This window comes from Drosophila persimilis, unplaced genomic scaffold, assembly GCF_003286085.1.
Source record: "Drosophila persimilis strain 14011-0111.01,24,50 unplaced genomic scaffold, DperRS2 tig00000000-arrow-pilon, whole genome shotgun sequence".
Lineage (NCBI taxonomy): Eukaryota > Metazoa > Arthropoda > Insecta > Diptera > Drosophilidae > Drosophila > Drosophila persimilis.
This window is the reverse complement of record NW_020825288.1, coordinates 25,913,559-25,937,113: the sequence shown is the minus strand read 5'-3', so window position 1 is coordinate 25,937,113 and position 23,555 is coordinate 25,913,559. Positions and strand designations below refer to the sequence as shown.

At 45.5% G+C, this 23,555-nt stretch overlaps 5 protein-coding genes across 8 annotated transcripts; 2 read left to right on the top strand and 3 right to left on the bottom strand.

Moving 5' to 3' along the window:
* Positions 1–25: 25 nt before the first annotated feature.
* LOC6594377 (zinc finger matrin-type protein CG9776) lies at positions 26–5,431 on the bottom strand. Of its 3 annotated transcripts, XM_002019255.2 has the most exons (7): positions 4,616–5,431; positions 4,299–4,472; positions 3,516–3,706; positions 2,725–3,432; positions 2,473–2,624; positions 439–2,402; positions 26–244 (listed from the first exon to the last, which is right to left on the bottom strand). In XM_002019255.2, the coding sequence occupies exons 1-7, from the start codon at positions 5,376–5,378 to the stop codon at positions 234–236; spliced, it is 3,963 nt and encodes a 1,320-aa protein (XP_002019291.2). In that variant the 5' UTR covers positions 5,379–5,431; the 3' UTR covers positions 26–233. The 3 variants fall into 3 exon arrangements, with proteins under 3 accessions (XP_002019291.2, XP_026839963.1, XP_026839964.1); XM_026984162.1 differs by lacking the exons at positions 4,299–4,472; positions 4,616–5,431 and adding an exon at positions 3,808–4,000; XM_026984163.1 differs by lacking the exons at positions 3,516–3,706; positions 4,299–4,472; positions 4,616–5,431 and having other exon boundaries at positions 2,725–3,018; positions 3,090–3,137.
* A 2,002-nt stretch (positions 5,432–7,433) lies between these two features.
* On the top strand, positions 7,434–7,844 carry LOC6594585. Its single transcript, XM_002019254.2, has one exon. It carries the CDS (start codon positions 7,449–7,451, stop codon positions 7,740–7,742), a length of 294 nt encoding a protein of 97 aa, XP_002019290.1. The 5' UTR covers positions 7,434–7,448; the 3' UTR covers positions 7,743–7,844.
* LOC6594584 (S-phase kinase-associated protein 2) lies at positions 7,782–10,015 on the bottom strand. Of its 2 annotated transcripts, none has more exons than XM_026995030.1 (5): positions 9,915–10,015; positions 8,833–9,694; positions 8,369–8,768; positions 8,138–8,315; positions 7,782–8,081 (listed from the first exon to the last, which is right to left on the bottom strand). In XM_026995030.1, the coding sequence occupies exons 1-5, from the start codon at positions 9,971–9,973 to the stop codon at positions 7,895–7,897; spliced, it is 1,686 nt and encodes a 561-aa protein (XP_026850831.1). In that variant the 5' UTR covers positions 9,974–10,015; the 3' UTR covers positions 7,782–7,894. The 2 variants fall into 2 exon arrangements, with proteins under 2 accessions (XP_026850831.1, XP_002019289.2); XM_002019253.2 differs by having other exon boundaries at positions 8,138–8,297; positions 9,915–10,014.
* A 582-nt stretch (positions 10,016–10,597) lies between these two features.
* Positions 10,598–11,987, top strand: LOC6594583. Its single transcript, XM_002019252.2, has 3 exons — positions 10,598–10,659; positions 10,725–11,018; positions 11,081–11,987. The coding sequence occupies exons 2-3, from the start codon at positions 10,754–10,756 to the stop codon at positions 11,542–11,544; spliced, it is 729 nt and encodes a 242-aa protein (XP_002019288.2). The 5' UTR covers positions 10,598–10,659; positions 10,725–10,753; the 3' UTR covers positions 11,545–11,987.
* A 6,294-nt stretch (positions 11,988–18,281) lies between these two features.
* On the bottom strand, positions 18,282–19,235 carry LOC6594582 (Krueppel-like factor 16). The gene is made up of 2 exons (XM_002019251.1): positions 18,596–19,235; positions 18,282–18,520 (listed from the first exon to the last, which is right to left on the bottom strand). Exons 1-2 carry the CDS (start codon positions 19,233–19,235, stop codon positions 18,282–18,284), a joined length of 879 nt encoding a protein of 292 aa, XP_002019287.1.
* Between the last annotated feature and the right edge of the window lie 4,320 nt (positions 19,236–23,555).

Below are 23,555 nucleotides of genomic sequence, written 5' to 3'. Positions count from 1 at the left end.
TTATTCCGCAGAAACCATTGCGTTCTCTAGTTTCCATCATACATATATTACATACATATATGCGCATTTATTTAAAACCCTTCGTCACATAAATACTCATACATAGGTTCGGTATCTCCTTACAAATAAAAACTGATCGATTTTTTTTTTGGCCATCCCGAGGCGTCCATCGCCGCATCTGCGCGTGTGCACGTACAACGCCGGCTGCCGTTTCGCGGAACAAGTCAAACACCTTACAACGCATCTAAGAATAAGTATACAGATAGATTGATAGATTAAATGTAGAATATATTGAAAAGAACAGAAAGGGGACGAATGCGTGGAAAAGTAAAAGTGTCGTAAATGTGATTGTCGTTTCATTTGATGCAATGATTTAGTGTTGGGTGTGTTTGTGTTTATTTTTTGCGATTGGGCTAGCTGGAGTGCCGCTCTACATACATTGTGCTGCCATGTCGCTGCTGTCGATGCCCAACATGGCCAGCTCGTCCAGCTCCGCCTGGCGCCTCATCTTCTCACTCTCTGTCGGTGATGCCGGTGGCTGTGGTATGTCCGAAAGGTCCACGGGGTCACTGATAACCTGGCTCTTTGTCTCAACAGCGACCACGGGCCCAGGGGCTTTGGGTGAGCTGGGCATGGGTATGTCTTCTGCATCAAAAAGTTTTAGGCTCTCGGACTCGGATTTGCCATTGAGCAGCTGCTGGGACTCTTCATCCTCAGTGGACATTTCCATGGGTGAATTGACTGCGTTGGAGGCATCTGCCTCTCCGATGGTCACCAGGTGAATGCCCTGCTTAGCTAAGTCCTGTAGATTGTCCTCGTTTAGTGCTGGCTCATCCTCGACGATAGTCGTGATGGTTTGTGGCTCGCTTTGCGTCTGGCTGTTGTCGTCCGTAGCATCACCCGCCGATCCCTCGGTGGGGAAAATAATGTCGAGTGCCTCGGCGAGATCCTTCGGCAGTTCCCCGTCCCGAAGCTGTTCCGCTCCATCCAATGACTGCGGCACTAAATCCGTTTCGGCCTCATCGATTCCGGGAGGCAATACATCCTCGTCATCGTTGCCGTTAGCTTCTTGATCGCCGTCGTGCAAATCGTGCAGTTCCCCATCAGATCCTCCTCCCGGGGGCGGTGGAGGAGGGCAGTTAGTCATCAGGCTGGCAAACTGAACAGGATCCGGCATCAGTTCATCGTAGTCGACCATAATCCCGGCATCCGGATGAAAGGGTGGCGCATTGCCAAAGGCATCCTCCATCATGGCCATTTGTATTTGAGCGGCTGTCGGCGCAATGTGTCGGACAGCCACCGGCGCCGTGGGTCCTCCCATGGGCGGCGGAGGTGGAGGCGCCTCGAAGGAGCCGTTGGTGTAGGCAAGAGCATCATAGCTAGATGCTGCTGTGGGCTGCTTTTTGAATACTGGCATCTTGCCGATAAAGGGAAGCTTCTTGCCTCCAGTTGTGGCAGTGCTACTGCTCTTCGGCAGCTTTGGCTTTGCTTCTGAATCTTTCTTTTCGCGTTTGATCTCGCTCTGCTTACGCTCAGGCTGAGCTCGCGGCCGGAACTCGGAATGCTTGATCACTGGTCGCTCCACGCGTTCTTCGGAGCGGCTGCGGGTGCGACGACGTCGCACGTCGCGCGAACGACTTCTTCGGCTGGACCTCAAAGGAGAACGCGAGAAGCGCCTGCGACCGCGGCTGCGTGAGCGGCTGCGTGACCGACGCCTATCACGGTCACGCTCACGCTCACGGTCGCGCTCACGATCGCGGTCACGCCCACGATCCCTATCGCGGTCGCGATCTCGCCGATCCCGATCGATGCGCCCGCGACTTGTGCTCCGGGAACGGCTACGCCTCCTAGGGCTGCGGGAACGACGGCTCCCTCCGCGCATTGATTTATTCTCTGCGGCGGGCGCTGCAGACAAAGCGGAGGTTTTATTTTCCTCTGACTCGCGGGGGCCCTTGCTCTTCAACTTTCCCTTGAGCTGCTCCAGCAGCTTCTTCTCACTCTCGCTGATTACTGGCTGCACAGTGTTCCACTGCTGCAGCATGGCGTCGTCCCGTTTATTCTGCTCATCAGAATTTTCCTCGCCTGCGGCAGATGTCCATTTGCCGCGGACAGGCGCATTCAGGGAATCCTTGATGATGGGAGGAGGGGGAGGCACTATGGCTTGAAAGGGACCATCAGGCCTAGTGACCAAGGGAGTCTCCTGCTTGCGCATGGTCACTCGTATAGAGGAGGCGTTGATTGGTTTATCTACTGGAACAGTCACTGTATCCTCGGCATGGACTTTCTTGGGTGGCTGCGGCTTCTCTTCCTCCGACGAAGAGCTTTCCGAGGATGACGAGGTACTGTTCGCATTTCGCTTGCTCTTCTTTCCATGCTTCCGCTTTTTCTTTTTCTTTTCGCCACTGAACGATTATAAGGGTTATAAGGAATTATTTTGAATATTCGGTAATTATTCAGCTCAAAAGTACTCACCTCTTCTTCTTGCGCTTCTTGGAGGCCTTGTCGTCGTCCTTCTTCACCTTTTTGTTCTTCGCGGCATCGTCCTCTTTCTGTTGTTGTTGAACAGCCCGTTCGCGATTGGCGATCCACTCAGTTTCATAGTTCGGCGTTTGATTAATGAAGAGCTTAATGGAGTTGGATGATAAACATTGCATATTACTGTAGGCATTGTACTCCGCATACCGAGAGTTTCCTACACAGCATGCATCGCAACTAAAAGCTCACCTCGTATTTGTTGGAATGGAGTCTGGACTTGAGATGCGCTGAGGCACAGTGCAGGTCCCCAATCCAAACGCTGCACAGCTTGCAGAACCAGGCGTTGGCCGGGACGAGGAATTGCATGCCTCTTACGGGCACACGCTTGATGGGCGCATTTTCAAACGTGGGATAGGGGTCGTGGTCAATGCCCACATGCCAGGGCGTCTCTATGGTCTCGCGATTCATATGCTCCTCGGCATGCAAATGCTTCAGATAGTCGCGTGCCGTTTTCGGGAACACTCCACAGCTGTCGCACCAATGCTGTTCGGGATCGAAAAACACAAAATTGTAGTTTTGTGCTGGAGCTGGGGCTGGTTTCGTTGTAGCTTCACCATGTCGCTGCTTCGACTTCATTGATTTCATTGCTCGGTGCTTCAGTAGATTTGTAGGAGTACCGTCGCCGGGCTCGTCGCCGTCGCCGTCTTCCTCGTCCTCACCCTCGGAGGACGATTCGGATGAGCTGCTAGCCGATGAACTAGAGTCGGAGCTATCAGCGGTGCTTTCGCTTGAGGTGTGAGATCTACTAGCCACCGGTTCTGGCGGTGGCTTCACATTCTGTTTGGCGCGAATGCTCGCGGGTTGCTCATCGTCATGCTCGTGTTCCTCGTCCCCAATGATGCCATTCAGCATGTCGATTACATTTTCAATGGTGTCAAGTTTCTTCTTTATCTGCACCTGCAATGCCAGTGAAAAGGAGTGTGAGATGTGGGGTGCGAGAACGGACATTGTTAGGAGTGTCCTTCATATTATGTACTAACCTGCAGGCGGTCATTTTCCTCAATGAAGGCCTTTGTGGTTGGCGAGGGTGGTGCGCCGTCACCATCCACCAAGTCCTCCCGCTGATCCGTCAGCACCTTCATTTCCTTTTTGAGCAGGGTCACCTTCTTCACGTAGTTGGTGCGCTGCTTCTTGAGTTCATCCTTTTGATTTTCTGCTTCCTGGGCCACAGCTGCCATTCGGAGATTCGAGTTATATGGATGGGGGATGAAAAGAGAGATGCAAATTAGTACGCATTTTCGCCAGAGAAAAGCAAGTTCAAATTTCATTTACAAAATGCATTCTCGAGTGCATTTCAGCGGCTAGTTACACGCGGATGCGGTCTCCGGATCGCATCGGATCAGATCGGATCGGATCGGGTCTGACCGTGTCGTGTGGCTTGATCGGCCCGTCCTCGTTGGGGTTGGAGTGCATGTTGGGGTGACGACGAGGAGCGTCCATTCAAGAAGTGCGATTTTTCGACTACACAAAAACGGCAAAAAATGCGTTTTCTTTTCGAAAGGGAATGTCATTTTTCAAGCCCTCGCCCAGGTGTGTCAGCATTAGCTCTGGCTGCGCGTTTAAAGCTAGATTCGGATTATCTTTACAGCAATTTTGTTGTTTTTTTTTTTTTTTTTTTTTTTGCGAGCCAATTGCGCGCATTTACGTTACAGATACAAGTTTTTGTTAGGGGCGTAATCATGACAACAATAATAAAACATAATGTGAGAGGTTTGCATGTGAATTTTCGTAGTTACCAGAATTTAATTCATTTCCACACTTACCATCCTGTGGCGGCAAACCTGCGCCCTCGAGCGCTGGCGCTTTCTTGTCCTCCTCCTCTAGTTGGTTCGACGGCGGTGCTTCCTGCATGGGCTGCTGTTGTGGGAGAAGTGCCTCTGATGCAGACGGCGGCACGCCAGCTAGGGTCTGTGGCATCCAGACCTGCTGACCGTATTCTGCAATTTGAGAAAGGAACAAATCGTCACAATTTAACATTTGCAGGACTAGAAAAATTATACCCTTTTCCCCTATATACTCGTACACAGTGTATATGTATCTTTGACGGTTAAACGTGTTTTCAAAAAGCAAGTGACTTTACCATTTACGACCCAGGCGCCTGTGGTCAGTGGTCCATAGCCAGCATTGAAGTTGGTCTGTGCTGTTGGCGGCACTGGCATGCCATATCCGGGCGGCGGTCCTTGGGGCGGAAACACATTGGGCGCCATCCCGTACTGATGACCGTACACATCGGGTGGAGCTCCATACGGCCCGGGAGCATACATTTGCGGGGGCATAACGCCATAGGCAGGAGCCATTTGAGGCGGTGGTCCACCCTGAGTCTGTGGTGGGGGTAGCGGGGGAGATGCTGGTTTTTTCTTGGGCGACCAGCGGCTTGAAGGACTGATTCCACGACCACCGCGACGGGGAGAAGTATTGCTACGGGAGCGTGACCGTCCATAGCGGTCGCGTCTGCCGCGCCGAGGAGGTGATCGCCGACGGTCGGGAGATCGTCGACGATCGCGATCGAAACGTCGGCGTGCAGGATACCTGCCATAGTCCGGAGAGTCGTAGCGGCCCCGGCGAGGACTTGGTGAGCGCGATATTGAGCGTCTACGACGTGAGGCACCTGGCGATGCAGCATTTCTGGAATCTGAGCGCCGGCGAGATGTCGATCGGCGGCGCGATAATGAACGACGACGTGAGCTTGATTTGCTGTTTTTCCCTGACGCGGCATTTGCCTCCTCGCCTTTTCCATTTCCACTTTTTTCGTCGACGCCGGGTGGACCCAGAGGCAAATCACACGCATTGCCCAACCGCCTGTCCGTGGGTTGCTTCAGTACCATTCCTTCGTCCATCTTCATGCAGCGGAACTATTCCCACTAGCCTAAAATTTGTCAATTTTATCTGTACAATTCGCGATATTTTCGATTAAAATTACGTGTGGACAGGCACCACAAAAAAGCAAAAAGTGTGACCGTACTTTGAAAAAGAGAAAATACTTCAAGGGCTGGAAATGAAATATCATCCAATGGCGCCTCAACCTGATATCGACGAGTACAAAACTTCCTGTCCTGTGTACACTAGGGTTGCATTATGTCGGTTTCGTTTTGCCAAAAGAACAGTTTTTAAAATAAACTCGATAAAAATGTGTTAGTTTTGGTGGTTTTAAACCAATAAGCGCAGTTAGTTTAGTTCATGTGCCGCAAATTATAGTTTCCAGAGCTCTAGAGCATATAAGTATAATACCTATTACTGCACGATTTTCGCATAAGGATTTTACTGCGGTGGTAAAAAGCAAAATAAAACGATTTCTTAAATACGTATATTTTTTGTATACAACGAGATTAGAGTTGCGAAGTATTCGAATAGCAGTGGTTGCTATGACCTTCGACCATGTTATTATATTATAATACATATAGTAAAATGTAAAAAAATAAGTTATATTATATGAGTTTTAAATTAGAATTAGATTAATTGATATTAATTTGTTTCTTTTCTGTGAGTTGTGACGATGGGCAGTCTTTAAGTAAATTTTCTATTGTTATTCGTCTTCAACATTATCTATTATTATTTTTACTCTCTTCATATAATCAAAATCCAATTCATTGCCATTAAACTTTAAAATATGATTACTATTATAAATTAAACTTGTTTGATTTCACTCAATTTTACTTAATTTCTATGGAACTCAATAAATGAAAATGATTTTTAAGTAACAGATATCAATTAAATCTCATGTAAATATCAATAACATTTTAATTTAAAATACTAATTCGTATAACAGACAGACGGATGGCCATATAGATGGACAAAGAAGCGACTAAAGGAGCATTTTTAAAACTAAATCATATTAATCCTGAATAATAATAAATAATAAATCCTTATAAAAAGTAAATTTAATCGAGGATCACTTCGAAAAAAATCAACATTACATGAAACTTAACTCATTATTTCAAGACAAAATCCTCGAAATCTTTCCCCGGGAGAAGTTGGAGTATTAGTGGCAGTATATGCGAGCTTCATGGATTCTACACTTATACCCAAAACTCAGTCAGTTTAGCTGCCCTCCTCAGAATATGAGTAACGCGTGGAAGGCATTGAGTGGCCACGGCAATATTATTTGTTCCTTAGGGCTATAATAATGATCCGATCTGATCTAGATTCAACAAACGGCTATATACGGCCCTTCTCTATGATTTTTCTAGTTTTCTCGTATCTTCAAAATTGTGCAAGTCACAGATTTTCGTTCTTTGCGTGGGCGAAAGGGAGCGACGCGAAATTTTGAAATAAACTTTTAACAGTCACAGGAGTCTGGATACAAAATTTGGTTGCTCTAGCTCTTATAATCTCCTTGGACTAGGCGTCAAACAAGACGGACGGATTGGCAAGCTGGATTTGTTTGATGACGACGATGAGGACTGGGTTACTGCTGAATAACCACTTAACCAATCGTACACTTTCTGACCTCATTAAGTGCCAAAGACGATATGCTAATGTATAAAAATGTAGTGGGAAATGCTTCCATGCAGCTGATACACATGATTACATGCTACAATCTTATCTTAAATGGGACAATGTTTCAGATTCGATTACGATAATTTAAGATCCGAACAAAATATTTAGATTAGTCAAATAAATATAAACATTATTGTGAACTACTCGTTACATTGATAACTATTCTCAATTACATGTATTCAATATTTCCAAATCGCAAAGAACTTCAACTGCATGACATAACTCATTCCTACAACCATGGACTTACAAATATCAATTATCAGTTCTGTGCTACATAGTTCCGATTGTTTGCTGTTGTGCCAATTTCTGAAAGCATTTTCTGGTAGTAGGGGCTCCACTTCACTAGGCATATGGCTGCACCAAGGTAACTATAAAAGGAATCTCAGATCCCACATCCGCCATCAGTTTATCTCAAAATGAAGCTTCAAGTCACCGTCTGCTCCCTGCTAGTGATTGCCTTTTGTGTTGTCGATGCCTACAATGACGATGGTAGGCCTGGCTGCAAGACTCAAACGGAACTAGACATTGCATTTTTCCGGAACAGCTGGGATCCTACGTCCTACTGGATGTGTGATGAACTTAACGTACCAGCCACCCAAATGAAGTGCCCCGAAGAAACGGGCTTTGTAGAAAGCCTCAAGAACTGTGTCAGCTGGGACGAATGGGAATGGGAAAGTCCTGTTGCTCCACTCAGCGAAGTGGACGAGTGACCACTCCGCGAATATACACATGTTGAAACAGAAATCACATGTCTTAAAATTATTTTCATTGAATTGAGAATTAAACAAATGCGCTAGGCGATAGCAAATGTAGGCGATCTGCTTAAAAATTAATTAGTGTTGGGAAGAGGTTTCATTGGGGCTTAGTCCCTCGTGCGAAGCCCCCAAATCGAGGTACGACGCGAGCCTACCGTCGGCCGCGAGACTGAACTATGAATGAACTTGTTGATCCCCATTTTGGGCATCTGCTGTTCAAGTGCCTCCATTGCGCCGTCCGACAGCATTCCAAAAATGTCCAGATACGTGAGAGACGACATATCCTTCAGTTCACTGAAAGAGGAACAGAGATAACAAACTGTTTATGGGGGTGGACGAAATGCACTTACATAAAACTAGCCGCAGGAATAAGGTAACAACGAGAAACTGACAAATACTCCAGCATTTGGAACTGCATAATTGCCTCAATTGCAGCTGGCGTCAGGCTGTTGCAGTCCGACAAATCGAGCTCTAGAAGCTGGGGGCAACGGCTCTGCAACGATTTCACATCTGAGAGCGTAAAGAAAACTTATGAGATACAAATATGGTACAAGAAATTGAGGGGATTAGGTGCGGCTTACGGGAGTCAAACAGTACGCGTCGGCAGCCAGCCACATTGAGGCGAATGACATTGGGAGAGATGTGCGTGACCAAGGCAGTCACAGCATCAGCACTCAAATCAGTCCATGAAATGTTTAAGCTGCTTAGATTTGTGAGGGATTCCATCATCAGTCGCACACTCCTGGCCGTTAAACCGCTGGCCATAGTTAGATTCAGTGCCTCCAGGGATTTGTTCTTTGCAATCTCAGCGCAAATTTCATCACTAAGCTCTGCATTTTCCAGGCTTAGTTTTTTTAGCTGTCGGCATTGGGACATAAGGGAGCGCAAAGACACTCGGCTAATGGAAGTCATGCTTAGGTCCAGATATTGCAAACGGGATTTAAAGTCGCAGGCCAATGGAGTAAAAGCGGGCTCTTGTATCTAAATATATATGTATGAAAACGAGATATAAATGGGATAGTACATAGTATAGTCTACTACTCACATTAGCCTGGGCCAGACGCAGCACCAAGACACCTCGGCGCACAATCTGTTCGAGGGCAGCTGGACGAAGCGTGCGTAAACCGAGATCCAGTCGTGTCCAAAGAGTTTCATCCCGGGAACATCGGTTAAAACGTCGACTCACGGTCGCCATCCGCAAGAGTGTTTTTTTTGGCAGCCACTTAAAAATATCCAGTAAAATTTCATCTGACAACTTGTCGAAGTAGTTTATCCCACTGCTGATGTGAGCACTCATTGAGGGCGTTCGATACACGAAGAAACTTTCTTTTCCCTGTTGGCTGTTGATTAAATGGGGCGTAGGCATTGTAGTAGCTTTCTTGGGCTGACGGAGGGCCTGCCTGCTGGTGGAGGGCTGCATATTAAGCGGAGCAGCACTATCGCACTGATTGTTGCACGAAACTGCCACTAGTGGATTTCGCGTCCGTTTGCTGGGGGAATTCGAGTTGCTGCTACACTCTGAACCCAGAGCCGAGCGCTTAGCTTGGGCCAGAGCATGAAGCTTTTGCTGCATATCGTCGACAAGGATCGTGTTGTTTCCGCTGCTGTCCAGCGTTGTGTCGCCTGTGGAGCTAATACTCAGGCGTTGGGGTTGCTGATGCGACATACGAGCCACACTGACATGCGGAGTAGTCTCGTTAGAATTGTCATCGCTCGTACTCACAACCAGTGCAATGGCCGACATGGCTGATGAGCTGCTCTCCTCGGAGTCCAACATTCCAACACCCATCTCTTCTAGTGCCTCGTAGGTTAGTGCCGATGGCGAAGAAGTTTCGTAGCGAGTTGTTTTTGTGACGGAAAGGAGAGCGCCCGCACCTACAGCGAGGTTCTTATTTTTTGAGCGTTTTCTGCAAATTAAAGACGGAAGTACTGCAATAATAAATGCATGACAAGAAAGTGCCTCAATCAGCACTGAGGTCAAGTACCCGACAATTTAATTAGTCAACAATATATATTTTTGACCTCTTTTCGTTTAAGTGCCTGTGCCTGTGACGTCACTGTATGCAATTTCAATTGAAGAGGCTCTCTGACATCTCCGGCCGTTGGCTATTTTGTCAAAATAGTTACCTGGTGACGGGGCACAGATTTTCCATATTTTCGTGTCCCCTGTGTTTACGGCTACTCATATTTAGATGAAATTTCACTTTGTTTTTTCCGCAGAGCAGACAAAATTTTCGCGCTATTTTTACAGAGTTGCCATTGCTGTGAAAATATCAGCAGCAACAATTTGGAAATTACTAATCGCGCAATAATTTAATATTGCAATATCAAATTTGTATCAAATATTTTAGACGAACTTTAAACTTATTTAATCTACCTATAGCTGTCCAGACGAAAGTTATGAAAAATATTTTCCCTTTACGTCGTATATCGTATACAAGTGAATCGATCTGGCAGCTTCAGCACAATGGCAACGTAAGCAGAGTCAGTGATGCCATATTGGCCTTCTACAGGCTGTAGGCATTTTTAAAGTGATTCACAATTATCGAAGGGAGGTCTTTAAAGTTGACAATGCTCCTAATTTAGCGGTAATTTAAATAAAATTACTAGAACCACGAAAGCCTAATAATATTTTGCCTAATTTCTAACTTATTTCTTTTCTGATTTAGCCATTTCTGGCACATCTATTTATTTTCGAATCTAGCTTGTATTGACTCTGAATTTGACCAGCACTGGAAAGAGTGCACAGAAAAGATGTTACCGTATTTTTATAAGTAAGATAAATAACAAAGATATTAATATCTTAAAATAAATCAAGAAAAATTCAACAAAGAGTCTGACTACTCTTATGTTCGGTCCGTAAGCCGGAAGGGTAAGTAGAAGGCTGCGGGCCTTTGTTTTTGTGGCGTATTGAATACCGAACTTTCTTTGTTGCAGTTCAAGTCTTTCGTGTTGAAGATTTCTAAATGGTGAAAACCTTGCTCTTGCCCCCGGTAATCACAAGTTTTATCAAGATGAGCATGCGCACACGTGCGTTAGTCTTTTCCACATTTTTTGGTAGTTGCCTGGCCATTGGGCTGCTACTTGTTAGCATGACCACAAACCACTGGGTACGAGCCAACCCGCGAAGACACACTTCATCAAAAGCTAAGGGCGATGTCAATTTTGGCCTTTTCTATGGGAACCAGCACCTAGATCTCGGATTTGGAGTACGGACCTATCCAGTTGATGGTATGCCTTCGTAAATATTTCAGAAAATCCATAAATAATGGTATGTTTCATTTTCATTCCAGTTTACACCTTTATTCGAACTGAGAACGGCGACACAAGCTTTTGGCTTTGGCTTCTTACGACTTTGGGCACTGGATTTGGCCTCTTAGCCTGTGCCGTGGCTGCCATTGCTGCCGTCCTAAAGTCTGCCTCGGCAGCCAAAAGAGGCGGCACCATGGTTCTGCTTTTAACTGCCAATATATCAGCCGCAGGAGCGCAGGTTGTGGCCTTTGTTGCATGGCTAGTGCAGTTCTACCAATATCTCATACACAACGTGCTTCTCACCGAGCACCAGCAGCAACACTGGTATAGTACTGGGCTGGCTTCTCTGGGCTATAGCTTCTACTTGGTCGTGATTTCCACCATTGTGGTGCTGCTCAACATAACGATTCTCCTTTATGCCAGACGTCGGGAGAGCCGCGATCGCCGTCTTCGCTTGGAGCCGGAAAGCAAGGACAAGCATCAGGCCGCCATAATGCTGTACTAGGAAAGGCAGCAGGAAGCAATCCTAAATGGACCTCAAATAATCTACTCGAATATGGGGAAGAGTAGCGACCACCAAGTAATCTCAGTGGCTCAAATGCTTGTGCCTTACCGCCTTTGCTTGCCAAGAAGAAGGCCCATACACATACTTACACCAACATATACCGCATACGCACATATTTATATATATACCTATATTTACCGAATATTTATACATACCAACACGCGTGAAAGCTGAAATACCTCAGCGTCCGGCTGAAGTCAATTGAATGAACAAACTTGACGGAACAAAGCATTTGAATATCTCTTTATGCTTATACATTTTATATACTCGAATGACCTTTGCTTACTCTATTTTCGATACCTTGTACGTATATACATATGTAAAAACTTATGTACATTATGCTGCTCTTTTGCAGCCAAGCATTTTTGATGTGTATACAAATACAGCAACAGTCATTGTTAAGAAATACAAAACCAACGCTCGCTCTTTCCTAATTGATATATCAGATCAGAATGCTGACTGCTTACTTTTTAAAACGACCCCCCAGGGGAAATGTGCCTTGCTTGGCAGTAGCACACGCTACGTTGCGGGCAACATCCGCAAGGTAGTCCCTGAAGAAAGAGTCAATTATATGAAGAAAAGCAGTCCATGTGGCTACGTTTTGATGAATTACTTAAGAATTTCGCCTTTCCCAAATGTCACAATATTTCCCTCCATTATATGTAGGTTCCAGCTAATTGCATCAAAGGATCTAGACCAAGACCACACGGCGAGCAGCAAAATCTTGGTGTCATCGCATGGAATTTGGCAAAGAAATCAATTATCTTTTTTATTTAACGTATATGTATTCGTCTTTGTGAACGCCTCTGACTGATGGCTGTTTCCTTGCCGGGACAAAGGTCGATTTGTGTGGCTTTGTGTTGATCTGCGGCAGGCACTTCCTATTCCATTCTATGACCCGCACAGGACTCTGCACCTTCTGCTGGGGCTGTTGCTGCTGTTGCTGTGACTGCTCTCTCTCTACGACACGATCGAGCCAATTATGTCATCATTAGTTTTGATTAGTTTGTTGGGTTCATGTTGATGGGAAAACTGCACAAAAAGTCGCCCGTCCGTTTTGGCATTGTACGGCACTTCCGGCACCACCTACTGTTTGCCTTTTGGGCTTGTCTTCCAGCTGGGCGCTGCCCTGAGTTTGTTTTGGTTGGTTTTCGGTTTGATTGTAAATGCAATTGCATAATAATGATGATTGAGGTTCGGGCTGGGTATGCGAATGTGAATACTGCCCACAGGAGATCGGGCTAGAAAGCTGAGATTCTTGACTAGATAGAGTATCCATTTTCTTGTCCTTCCATCGCAAACCGTATGTGCCTGTGCCTGGGCCCGGATCCGCGTCCTGTGTCTGTGGTTTATATGGACAAACAGCTTAGGCCGACCGATGCCATGTGTGAGGACTTGGACAAACCATGTGACGTACTCTCCCTGAGTCCTGTGTGTACACAGGAAGACATTATGCAAGTCGCGGCGTTAGGATTAGACCTGAAATTGCATGCATTTGCATGAAAAGATAATGGAAGGAGATGCTCATTAGGTCCCGAGTCCGGAGCAAGATTAGGAAGCGGACAATCGACTTATTAAGAGTGTTTATGCAGATAAAGGCATCGTTTAGCGTGTGTCGGGCCATACCCACTTTTCCGCCTAGGATTTGCGGGCGACCCTTGGAAAATACGAGTAATACCGACAAAGCCGCCCGGATCGGATGATAAACTAAACTGGAAATCTTGTGCAACACCAAGAGTCCTCAACCCAGCCTGTACAAATATAATTAACTGGAAAGTTTCATAATCGAGCGAGGGGATTTATGAATAGAAATACCAACATGCTAGCCACACCACACCACACACCACGCTTGTACGTGGCGTGCCTCGAACAACTGTGGCACCTTACGCCTGTACGAGTATCTTCGAAGTAAATCCGTTTGTTTACACGAATTTGTCTTTACTTTTTTATAGCCAGGTCTGACCTTATCGTCGTGGGCTCTATTCCTGTTCCCTACATACACATGGATATGTATAATAGCATTTCCAGAAACCGCAGAACATACTATACGAATAGCCCGAAAGAAAGCCAACAAGAGGGCCAGACAAACTGTCTCCTGTTCTGGCTGTTGTTTCTGTTGCAGCCTCTGTCGCTGCTGCTGGCCAATAAATTTCACAATTAAATGGATCTTCTGACACTTTGTATAAAACGTCAGCCCCGGCTACTACCCCCTGCCAACCACTGGGTGTGTTATCACTCTCTCTCTCTCTCTCGCTCCTCTCACTCTCCCTTTGCCCTTCTATCTGTGTGCGTGAATAAGGGATGAGGGTTGGGTTGCTGCTGGCGAGGGGTTGAAAACAGTCACCGCACAGTGCCACCGACTCCTGGCCCAGAACTGGCGCTGGGAAAGGTAGCAGCCAGACCCGTTCAGCAACACCACGAGTATTTACCCACCAAGACGGTCGACTCCATTTTTTATTTGGTTCACTCGATGCTCATTTCATTGCTTTCGGTTTTTTCATTGCGTTTTCGCACTGCTCTTCATTCAATTGCCTTGGGCCCAGCTATTGTTGCATTGCGAAATTATGGCCCGTATATTTCTCTATTAGTGGCACAAAAGACATTTCAATTTCTCACTCTGGGCACTCTGGGTGGCCCCCCAGAGGCGTCCAAGAGAGAGGACCACTTTTTGGTAGTCGCTGGCAATTACCTCGTTGCGAAATTTTCTGAGGACGGACCACCCGACGACTCTTGTTTGGCCTTTTTGTGGTCATGAATGGCAGATAGGCCAGTGCCTCCTACATGGCAATTGTGCCGGGACGTCGGTGGGTTATTGATTGCCGAACTACTTTCACGTTAGGAAGTAACTTCTTTCTTCTGTCTCATATTGTTGGCGGAACAATGTGATGCTACGCACTTTTACAGTACAATCTGTTCTGATTTGTACTCTCATAGGTTTCAATTATAGCTTCTAAGAAGTCTTCGAGGCTGTAGCTAGAAACATGCTCAGAGTTTGACGAGGTTTGGGGTCTACGACAGGCGAAATATATATTATATTATATATTATATACATATATATCAATGGTTGAACTATTGGTTCGTGCGAAATCCTTCCAAAAGAAATGTGTCTTACAAAAACTTGAATGGTACCTTTTATTTGTATCCAACGGATATTTTCGAATACTTTAAAAATGTATGATTTTTTTCATTGATGATCCCTTTTATTCCGGTTGGAAAAAGGCTAAACAAGGCAGTAACTCGTAACCCTATATATGTATGCATGCATTTTCTTTATGAAACAGCTCTTTTTTCTTTGCCAAATACGGTGTCTGTTCCAAGTAAATATCGAATCTGTCCAAAATTACTGAATAAAATATTCTTTGTTCATCGTTTTACAGTTTTCAATTTTATCTTCAGTGAATCCCAAAATACTTTCGACATAGTTGTTAGCCGACCCCAACCCTAGGGTGCTTGCTTGACTGTTCCTTTGGTCCTTGCTACATTGTGATGTCTCCGGTTCGGAAAGGATCGACAAAGGATCCTCCGCGATTATCGCAAAAACGATCTCGCGGATAGATATTCAAATATTCAGATAAAATATATAGTGTCTTTAAGAGTTAATTTAAACTTTACAATTTTGGTAAACTCTGCCAAGCTCGGTAGTCCACCTGGATATTGATATATTGATATTGTATATTAATTCACATACTTTCCAAATATTTTCCAAACTTTTTCATAGGTATGTATGTAGGTATAATCTAAATTGAAATCATATACCCGTATTCCGGTTAATTTGTTAGAAATCAATTATGTCTGGAAAAAGTGGTATCGTCCTTATCAAAACAATTGTTTAAAAAAATGAAACAAGTCGATATATAAGAAATTGAACAAAATAAAACAATCAACTTGTACAACAGTTACAAGCATCAACATCAGAGATAGTGTGATGAAATATACATACGTGTATATTGGTATGCTTTGGACAATACGAGTATCAATGATTAGTAGCTTATTTTGTAACTAATTCGATTTAAAAAATAAAATATTACAGAAAACTTTATCAGACAAAAAATTGCATGCATTTATCTTTTCAAACCACTATTGTTCATAGATGTCGATAGATAGTTTCTTAATTTTAAAAAATATTGCGACTATTGGAAATTTAAATGGTGGTTACAAGAACTACTCTACCAGGCCTACAACCTAGAATTAATCTTGTGAAACGTATTTAACCGCTGCAGCACAGGGAAATCTTTTATTGCAGAATGGTTATATAGGCCGTTCAAAGCACCATACACAAGAGCCGTATTCTAAAATCGGAGGAACAAGAAATATAGTATTCGCTACATAATGGTCGGCATAAACACAAGCACGCCTATTGCTTTATTTGCCATGATATGTTCGAATATGTTCGAAAAACTTTAGCTTACAATACCAAGATCATGAACGATGGTTATTCTTTTAAAGTAACTACATACCACAGAAGGAGGCCAAGTAGCCAACAAGGTCGGTGTGGAGGTGTCTACGTACTAAACCCTTCGGCGCTAAACTTTATACCGTAGGTAATTTCTAGATAGAATACAATTTTTAAGATTTTACGTATAGCCACAAATATTTTCTCTTTTAAGAACGAGTTGTCAAAAATCATCCGATGCGCAAATGTTTGATCAGAAAGGAAAGTGGTTTTCATCAGGGCACGTCGAAATGACTAAGAATCTTTGTTTATTTTACAGATTGTTGCTTTTCGGGGCATATTTTTCAACTGTCGTCGCATTAGTCAACACTTGTCACATGTGATCGACATATATCATTTGGGATATCATGCATGATTCCCACACCCGATACTATTCCTTAATTAATTGCCGGCAATTACGCAACAATGCCTAAAAAATTACTGAATGTACTGAGCGATAGATAGATTTTCTGTTGAGAAATGTGTGTTTGAACTTGTTTCAAATGCACATTCGTGGATCTTGAGTATTCTTCCAAGTGCCCAAGGGGCAGACGTCGTGTCTGCTGCAAAGGTCCGAAGTCGAATTATTCGAATCGGAGGGACACATTATTGTAGATATCATTGTTCCACTTGTGCGATAAAGACGACGACGCACTGTCTGCCAGCAACGAAAATCTTCTCAGGATCTGGGAGGACAGGCAGGTACGGCACAGGTAATTGTGAGAACTGCACGCCCCTATCAAGCAACCATATTTGCCATTGTCCTGGAAAAGGTTAAGACTCGTTGCTGTTGCCCACCGGTCTGCTACGGTTCCAATTTCAGAAATTCGTCTTTTGTCCGCTCGTGGAAGTCACATTGCTAGTGACCAGGGATCGATGGATCGATCGCCTGTTCGCATAACAAATTCCACAAATACGAGTAAGTGTCCTTTTGACTTGTTGCAGACTGAGTGTCTGGTGTGCTGCACACAGTTTCATAGCTCAGGTGGCCCACTCCATTGTCCTTATGAATGACGCAAGCTGTCAGGTGAGTAATGGCAAGTCGGTTGGACAATTGCTCTGGGATCTGAATGTGATCTGCGGGGGACTGTGGGAAACTGTGTGAGATGATTGCTCTGCCATCCGAAATCAGGACATTTTGATTCGCATTCTTTGTACAATGAACGGATTGTATTTAACCGGGGAGTGGGAGGCGACTGGATATTTAGCAGTTCTGGCCCCGCCCGACATAATGGATTATTCCGCACTTTAATGAATGGGATTTTTGCCGGTTTTGCCAAATGCCCAAATGACTTGTGCATTTAAACCCTTTGGTGGCGAGGATGAATGCATTAGCAGGTTTCGCTTTGATGTTGCCGGGATGACTTGGGCGATTTTTAAATGATCTGGTTAGCGGGAAGTGACTGAAACAGTCATTAATATGCACACAAAATGGCGGAAAGGATGCCATTCGTTCTCAGCTGCGAAATTTTGGGTGAAAGTTCTCATCGTCTGTAGCTCTCAGTAGAATTGAAGATTGCGTGAGGAGAAGGAAGATGGAAATTGTGATTTTCAAAATTTGTATTTCATGGTGTAAACATAAATCGTATAATGCAACTCTGAATATTTAACTATGACTCTATATCTAGATAGGTATAAATCGTATATTGCTAGTAACCGTATTCAGCATATAAAAATGTGAAAAATATGCTTAGCTCTAATAAAGATTGTGTGTATACAGGTATATCTATCTATCTATCTATCTATCTCTTTAATCTCTTAATCGCTTAGCATATGAGGAAGGATCACTTAAGGAGGTATTTACACAAATGCTGGGTTTTCTTTCCGTACGCTACGCTCCAAACTCGTCACGTAGCTGGTTGTGTAAATATGAGTTAAAAAATAAATATCTCAATATTTGCATATATCGTCGAGGGCATCGGGTTCTCTCTCTCTCTCTCTGTCTCTCTCTCTCGGAGGGTTTCGGCTCCGAGGCTCTGAGTCTGTTAGCGGTTAGTGAGTGCGCTAGATTGCGCCAGGTACGGCTGAGGTAGATCTATCCAAGATGGGAAATTGAGTATTGGCCGGCATTGAGTTATTGGTTATCTATGTATATGTTTATCGTTGTTTTTGTCGCTGTCGTTGTCGTTGGCATCGGTATCGGTGGCTATGTGCGTATGCGTATGGGCCTTGTAGCGTTTTTAAAGCGTGCAAGCGCTTCACAGATCGCTGGAGCGAGGTTCGGATCGGATCTCCATCCGTCCATTCAGTAGCCATAGAGATATGGATACATTGGCACAAAGATGGCCGGACCTAGCTGGCGCTCCTGCGGCATATGCGTCTTCATGTGCTTCTTCAGGTGGTCCCGGCGACCGAACTTCTTTCCGCATGCGCTACACGGATACGGACGCAGTCCAGTGTGGATACGTTTGTGGCGCGTCAACTCCTCGTTGCGAGTGAAGGTCTTTCCGCAGGTGTCTACGTCGCACTTGAAGGGGCGTTCGCCTGGAGGAGGGAGGGAGCGGAAATAGGATGTGTGAGTACGGGGTGCCACATGCTGGGGACTTCTGCTCGACTTACCGGTATGGATGCGAATGTGTCCCTTGAGCTGGCCGTTGTTGGAGAAGGCCACGTCGCAGTGCGGGCACTTGAACTTCTTTGGGCGCTGCTTGCGGGCGTTCAGGGCCTTTAGTTGGGCGTCCTCGGCCATCACGCGGGCGTACTCCTGCTCCATCAGACCAAGCGTGAACGGATCCATGCCGAAGCCGGCAGCAGCGGCACCGGCGGGAGTGCTGGCAGCGGCAGCGGCTGCAGCTGCGGCAGCCGCGTAGTACAGATCGCTGGCGGCGGGCATGAAGGGGGACTGCTGCGGCGACATCTGCTGGGATGGCGTCACTGTCGGGGAGGCTGAGGAGGAGCACGAGGGATGTGGGAAGACGGGCTGTGGCGTCACATCCAGCAGGGGGGTGGAGGTGCGGGTGTATCCATCATCGTAGCTGGACTTGCTGCTACTGCTGCTGCTGCTGCTGTTTGACGAGGAAGAGGAGTCGCGGTCGCTGTCGTGGCCGAAACTGCTGCTGGGCAGCTCCGTTTTGATGTTCACCGTTTCGGGCTCGTTCTTTACCGTCCTGGCCGGTGGAGCGGGCGCCTGCCTCTGCGTATCCCAGGGACGGAACAGGCGCGAGTACGTTTGCGGGGGATGCAGGTTAATAGTCGACATTTCAATGCGATGCGATTGTGGTGGAGTAGGAATCTCTCTCTCTCTGGTTCACGGGAGCACTTTTTTGTTGGGAACACTTTTTCTGGGAATGGACGGGGCCGGAGCTGGAGCTGTGTGTGCGCTGCAAGATCTCAACTCGAACTGAGCTCTCCTGGCTGAGCGGCGCACCATTTAAAGAGATTTCCCGTTCATTGAGCAAGCCAGGACTCTGCTCTGCCCACGGGCCTACTTAGCGGTCTACCTACACACGCACACACGCACACAGAGTCGCTTCATTCATCGATTTGTTGTCTGTCTGCCTCTGTGTGAGCGAGAGGCACGCTTCAGGGTTGTTTTCGTCCAACACAACAATATGGCCGCTCACGCACACTCGCAGGGACACAGGGCTCCGCGGCGCGCCGGTACACGCACACACAGTCATGCAGGATACTCGTAGTACATAATGTACAACGTATGTATGTACCGTAGTGAGCAGAGTCCTGCGTAGTTTTCAAGCCGTCTCGTGGAATGGCAGCTTCCTTGACTTTCGTTTTTAATGCGTGCCCCTGCCCTTCCCATTCCCATTGTGGAACACACTCGTATATCTATTTTTGCTCCGCGAATCCCTGCGGGGTGGCTTTCGGATTTGGGCGCAACTTTAAGTGAAGCATTCACGATTATGAATTTTACGCTTACCCACCGCAAACCCACAGCCCCTCCCCATCGAACCCCGTGAGGCACGACTGGGCTTGGCTTCGACTTGAGTTGAGTTGAGTTGGTATGTGTTCTGTTTTCCGTTTCTCCCCCCTTCGGTTACTGTGCTAAATTCGTGACTTGGTTATCTGCGGGCTTCCTGACTCTACTCCGGCGAGTGATTCGCCGCCTCTTGTGGTGGCAATTTATTATTGAATTAAGTGCTTTGCTCCTAGGGGTTGCTGTTCCGCCCAAATATGCAAAGTGTGGGCCAAGGGCCAAGGATTCACAGATACGCGCACAGCTGTACATAAGAGCCCAGTCGGCGCATTTTCCTGGGGGCTTGAGACCGAGGGCTGCAGAAGAGGTTTGAGCATGTAGAGCAGTACAGTTTGCCTAAACTTTATCATTTGGGGATGACCGGGCTGGGGGGTCGACAGGGGCAGCTTTACTGCCGGCGGAGGGCGTTTTCCCTGGCGGGATTCTGTGACTAGATTAATTGGAATGGATAAACCGCACAATGGATAGATAACCGATGGAGATGTTGCTGATATACAAGAAGGGACTGTACACGAAACTTAAAGTGTAAATAAATATAGCACATTTTTCTTGTCTTTGAAGGTGGATAATTTGGAACAGGGCACAATATTTGATTATGTAGCCTGTCGGATTCCTGGCTTATATAAAATCTATGATAATTGTTATAAATGCATTACTTTTGAAAAACTAAATGCGTTTTCAAGACATTTTGAGGTAGAATGCATTGGCTTTAGCCTTGACATGCCATATGAGTGTATAGCTGACATATCCTGGTGTTCAGAAATCGGATCATTTAGCGATTGCATTTACTTTGCCTCGGAAATATCCATTGGGTTGTACAACTAAAGAAATTTGCGCATATCTATATTGTATATATGTACAGTAGCGGACATTCATATGTGGACACTCGTGTCAACTAACTTTGAACCGATGGCGCCAATTCAAAATCACAAAAGTCAGTTGAGAAAAGTCTATTGTATAAATAGATTCATTGGCTGATCATTAACGTCTCGTTTTTATATAAAAAAAAAAGAAATTAAAACGGACCTAAGATAAAGTCCACCCCAAAGGACCATCATAGTGCTATCTAATCCTTAATCAATTGTAGACACACACATTTTAACAGTTCAATTCCTTCGAATTAAATTCAGGGTCAAGGCGTAAGATTCATACCAGTTGCTTGATATAGTCACCCGATCTGGACTGCCCTGATCTACTGCCTTTAAGTTTGTTCTTCCAAACGTTAATTTGTATGGCAACTGACTAAGGTGGTAATCGTATTTTGATCAAATAGCTGTGATATGTGCGTACTTATGTAACGCTTGTCGGATTACCCTAGGAGACATCGGCCTTGTACTCTTTAAAACGGAAAGAATGAGTGGAAGTTTGACATTCGATGCGCACGAATTCGACTTGAGTACATTTGTCAAAGAGGTTTCAATATCAATGAATTTCAGCAGGAGCTCTATTAGACGGCTTGCTGCTCGCAGAAAGGTTCAAGAAAGGAATCGCCGTTTTGCAGATATATACATATGTACATAGCACTTTGAAGGGGCTCCTTTATCTATCCCGTTTCCAGTCTAATCGCCTGCTTGCAGGGCAAATCGCTCTCTGATCAATACCTGATCATGGAGATCAATAAAGATCACACCTAGTCCATCGCGTGGAGTGATCCACTATCTAAGCGGGGACCGAAAGCCTGGCGTACTTATCCGCAGAGCCGGATGTACGGGTATTCAGCCTGATCTGATCTGATCGCGGATTGAGTCCGTCGCACGTTAATCTTGGCTAAAACGAGACTTGCGATCCAACTGGCATATGCGCATGCGCATGGCGATCGATCTCAGAGCCTAATCTCTGACGAGGTGGAAGACAAACAGTCGAGGTGTGCGAGGTGTTCCCAAGTTTCAATTCCGAGCCAAAGTTTGGTTAGGATACGAGTACGAGTACGAGCCAGGAAGTATGTGGTTTCCCCGAGCACGTCGTGTCGCCGTCTAGAGCCGCACCTTCTCCATGTGTGTCAGCAGCTAGCGTATGCGTGTAAAATTTCCTAATTAATCGAAATATGAATGTGACGCCCCATGCTTATCTGAACTATTTGTTTGCTCTAATTAACCATGGCGATGGCGGCTCCGGGCTCCGAGCTCCGGGAACCGGGCATCAGGTTGCAGACTTTCTATGAATGAAATCGCTGGCACTGGCCGAGCGGTAGCGGTGGCCGTGTTTAATTATTTTATAACTTCCTTTCTGCCATTTACGAGTGCCGCATTGTCCTAGGTAGGTTGCCGTTTATGACGCCGACGCCTCGGCCGCGAGATTCGGTCCCCGAGACGAATGGGTGGAAATTCCATCGCTCATTACTTAAAGAACCTCCGGGGGAAAGGCCCAGTACACATAGCGAACCAAGGCGGCTGCAAGACTAAGTGCCAACCTACGCAAATAAGCTTTTACAGCCTCACCACCCCTCACTTCAGCTCATTTCGCCATAGCACCTACCTACCTGATCCCACATAAACACCCATCCGAATCCTGGCAATCCCAGTTTATGAATGAATATGAATCCATCGACCCGCCGCGTTTCAAGTCGTGAATGAAATGTCCTCTCCAGGCCGCTCTTTATGGCAGGCATTAAAACCACCTACGCATTAAAGCCGCTACCTAACCCAACCCAAGCAAGCCCGCAATACAACCGCTGCATTCATTAGCGTCAGGGGAACAATGCGAAAGTACTTAATCCAAATGATTTCCCTTTTGTTTCTAATGACCTGCAGTAGGCTTACGGCGCTGGGAACTGCGATCGTGGCATCTCTGTATTCTTCAAGAAGTGGAGAGTCCATGTGGAAAAGTGGGATACTTTACCTCCATTCGGTTTTTATCAAATGCTACATTACCTACATATTCAAGTACCTAAATATGTACGATTTGCGGAGCTCTAAGACCATATTTTTAGACTGTACTAACAATCACAGTCAGCAAGAAACACAATAGATCTGAACTACATATATCGTATTGAGCGGCGCTAAACATAATAATAATATGTAATGTATAAATCAAATACCTCGATCATTTATATTGAAGTTTTTCAAAGAACTGCACTTTAATTACTAGTTCAATACTGAAGCGCAATGTATTGGTAGCGCTAACATTCCACCAAAGTCTCAGGTATATCTTGGGCATTATGCTGTGCTGTGCTCGGCACTGAACCATCCACACCAACTTAGGCAGGGAATCAAGAATATGTGTATTCCCATATATTATCCACTTAGGTAATGCAGAATTTGGTATCTTTTCTTCTAACGAGTATCCGTTTCAATGGGATATCGAAAGATACGTTAGAGATAGGACATTTTGGACATTTTAATATCCAATGGATGACAAAACGAATATTCAAATAATAAAGTTGTATATCCTCGGTTTTTTAATATCCTTATTTTCATGCCTATCATAATTATGGAATACAAAATATATCGGTAAGTCCAAAGTGCGTTCTAGGTCATGCAAAAATAGCTCTAACTGGTGATGAAAAATATGAACTTGACTAGAAGGAGGAATAACAATGTTGAAGATCATACTGAAGAACTCTGGAAGAGCCATGTTTCACGATATTTT

Coding starts and splice junctions, on each gene's coding strand:
- LOC6594377 (XM_002019255.2), bottom strand. CDS start 5,378: ATGAAGATGGACGAAGGAATGGTACTGAAGCAACCCACGGACAGGCGG. Junction 3,707..4,298: donor AGGTTTGCCGCCACAGGATG/GTAAGTGTGGAA, acceptor TCCGAATGGCAG/CTGTGGCCCAGGAAGCAGAA. Junction 2,403..2,472: donor AAGAAGCGCAAGAAGAAGAG/GTGAGTACTTTT, acceptor ATAATCGTTCAG/TGGCGAAAAGAAAAAGAAAA.
- LOC6594585 (XM_002019254.2), top strand. CDS start 7,449: ATGAAGCTTCAAGTCACCGTCTGCTCCCTGCTAGTGATTGCCTTTTGT.
- LOC6594584 (XM_026995030.1), bottom strand. CDS start 9,973: ATGAGTAGCCGTAAACACAGGGGACACGAAAATATGGAAAATCTGTGC. Junction 8,769..8,832: donor TGCGTCTGGCCCAGGCTAAT/GTGAGTAGTAGA, acceptor ATATATATTTAG/ATACAAGAGCCCGCTTTTAC. Junction 8,082..8,137: donor ATTCCTGCGGCTAGTTTTAT/GTAAGTGCATTT, acceptor TTCCTCTTTCAG/TGAACTGAAGGATATGTCGT.
- LOC6594583 (XM_002019252.2), top strand. CDS start 10,754: ATGGTGAAAACCTTGCTCTTGCCCCCGGTAATCACAAGTTTTATCAAG. Junction 11,019..11,080: donor ACGGACCTATCCAGTTGATG/GTATGCCTTCGT, acceptor TTTTCATTCCAG/TTTACACCTTTATTCGAACT.
- LOC6594582 (XM_002019251.1), bottom strand. CDS start 19,235: ATGTCGACTATTAACCTGCATCCCCCGCAAACGTACTCGCGCCTGTTC. Junction 18,521..18,595: donor ACACATTCGCATCCATACCG/GTAAGTCGAGCA, acceptor TCCCTCCTCCAG/GCGAACGCCCCTTCAAGTGC.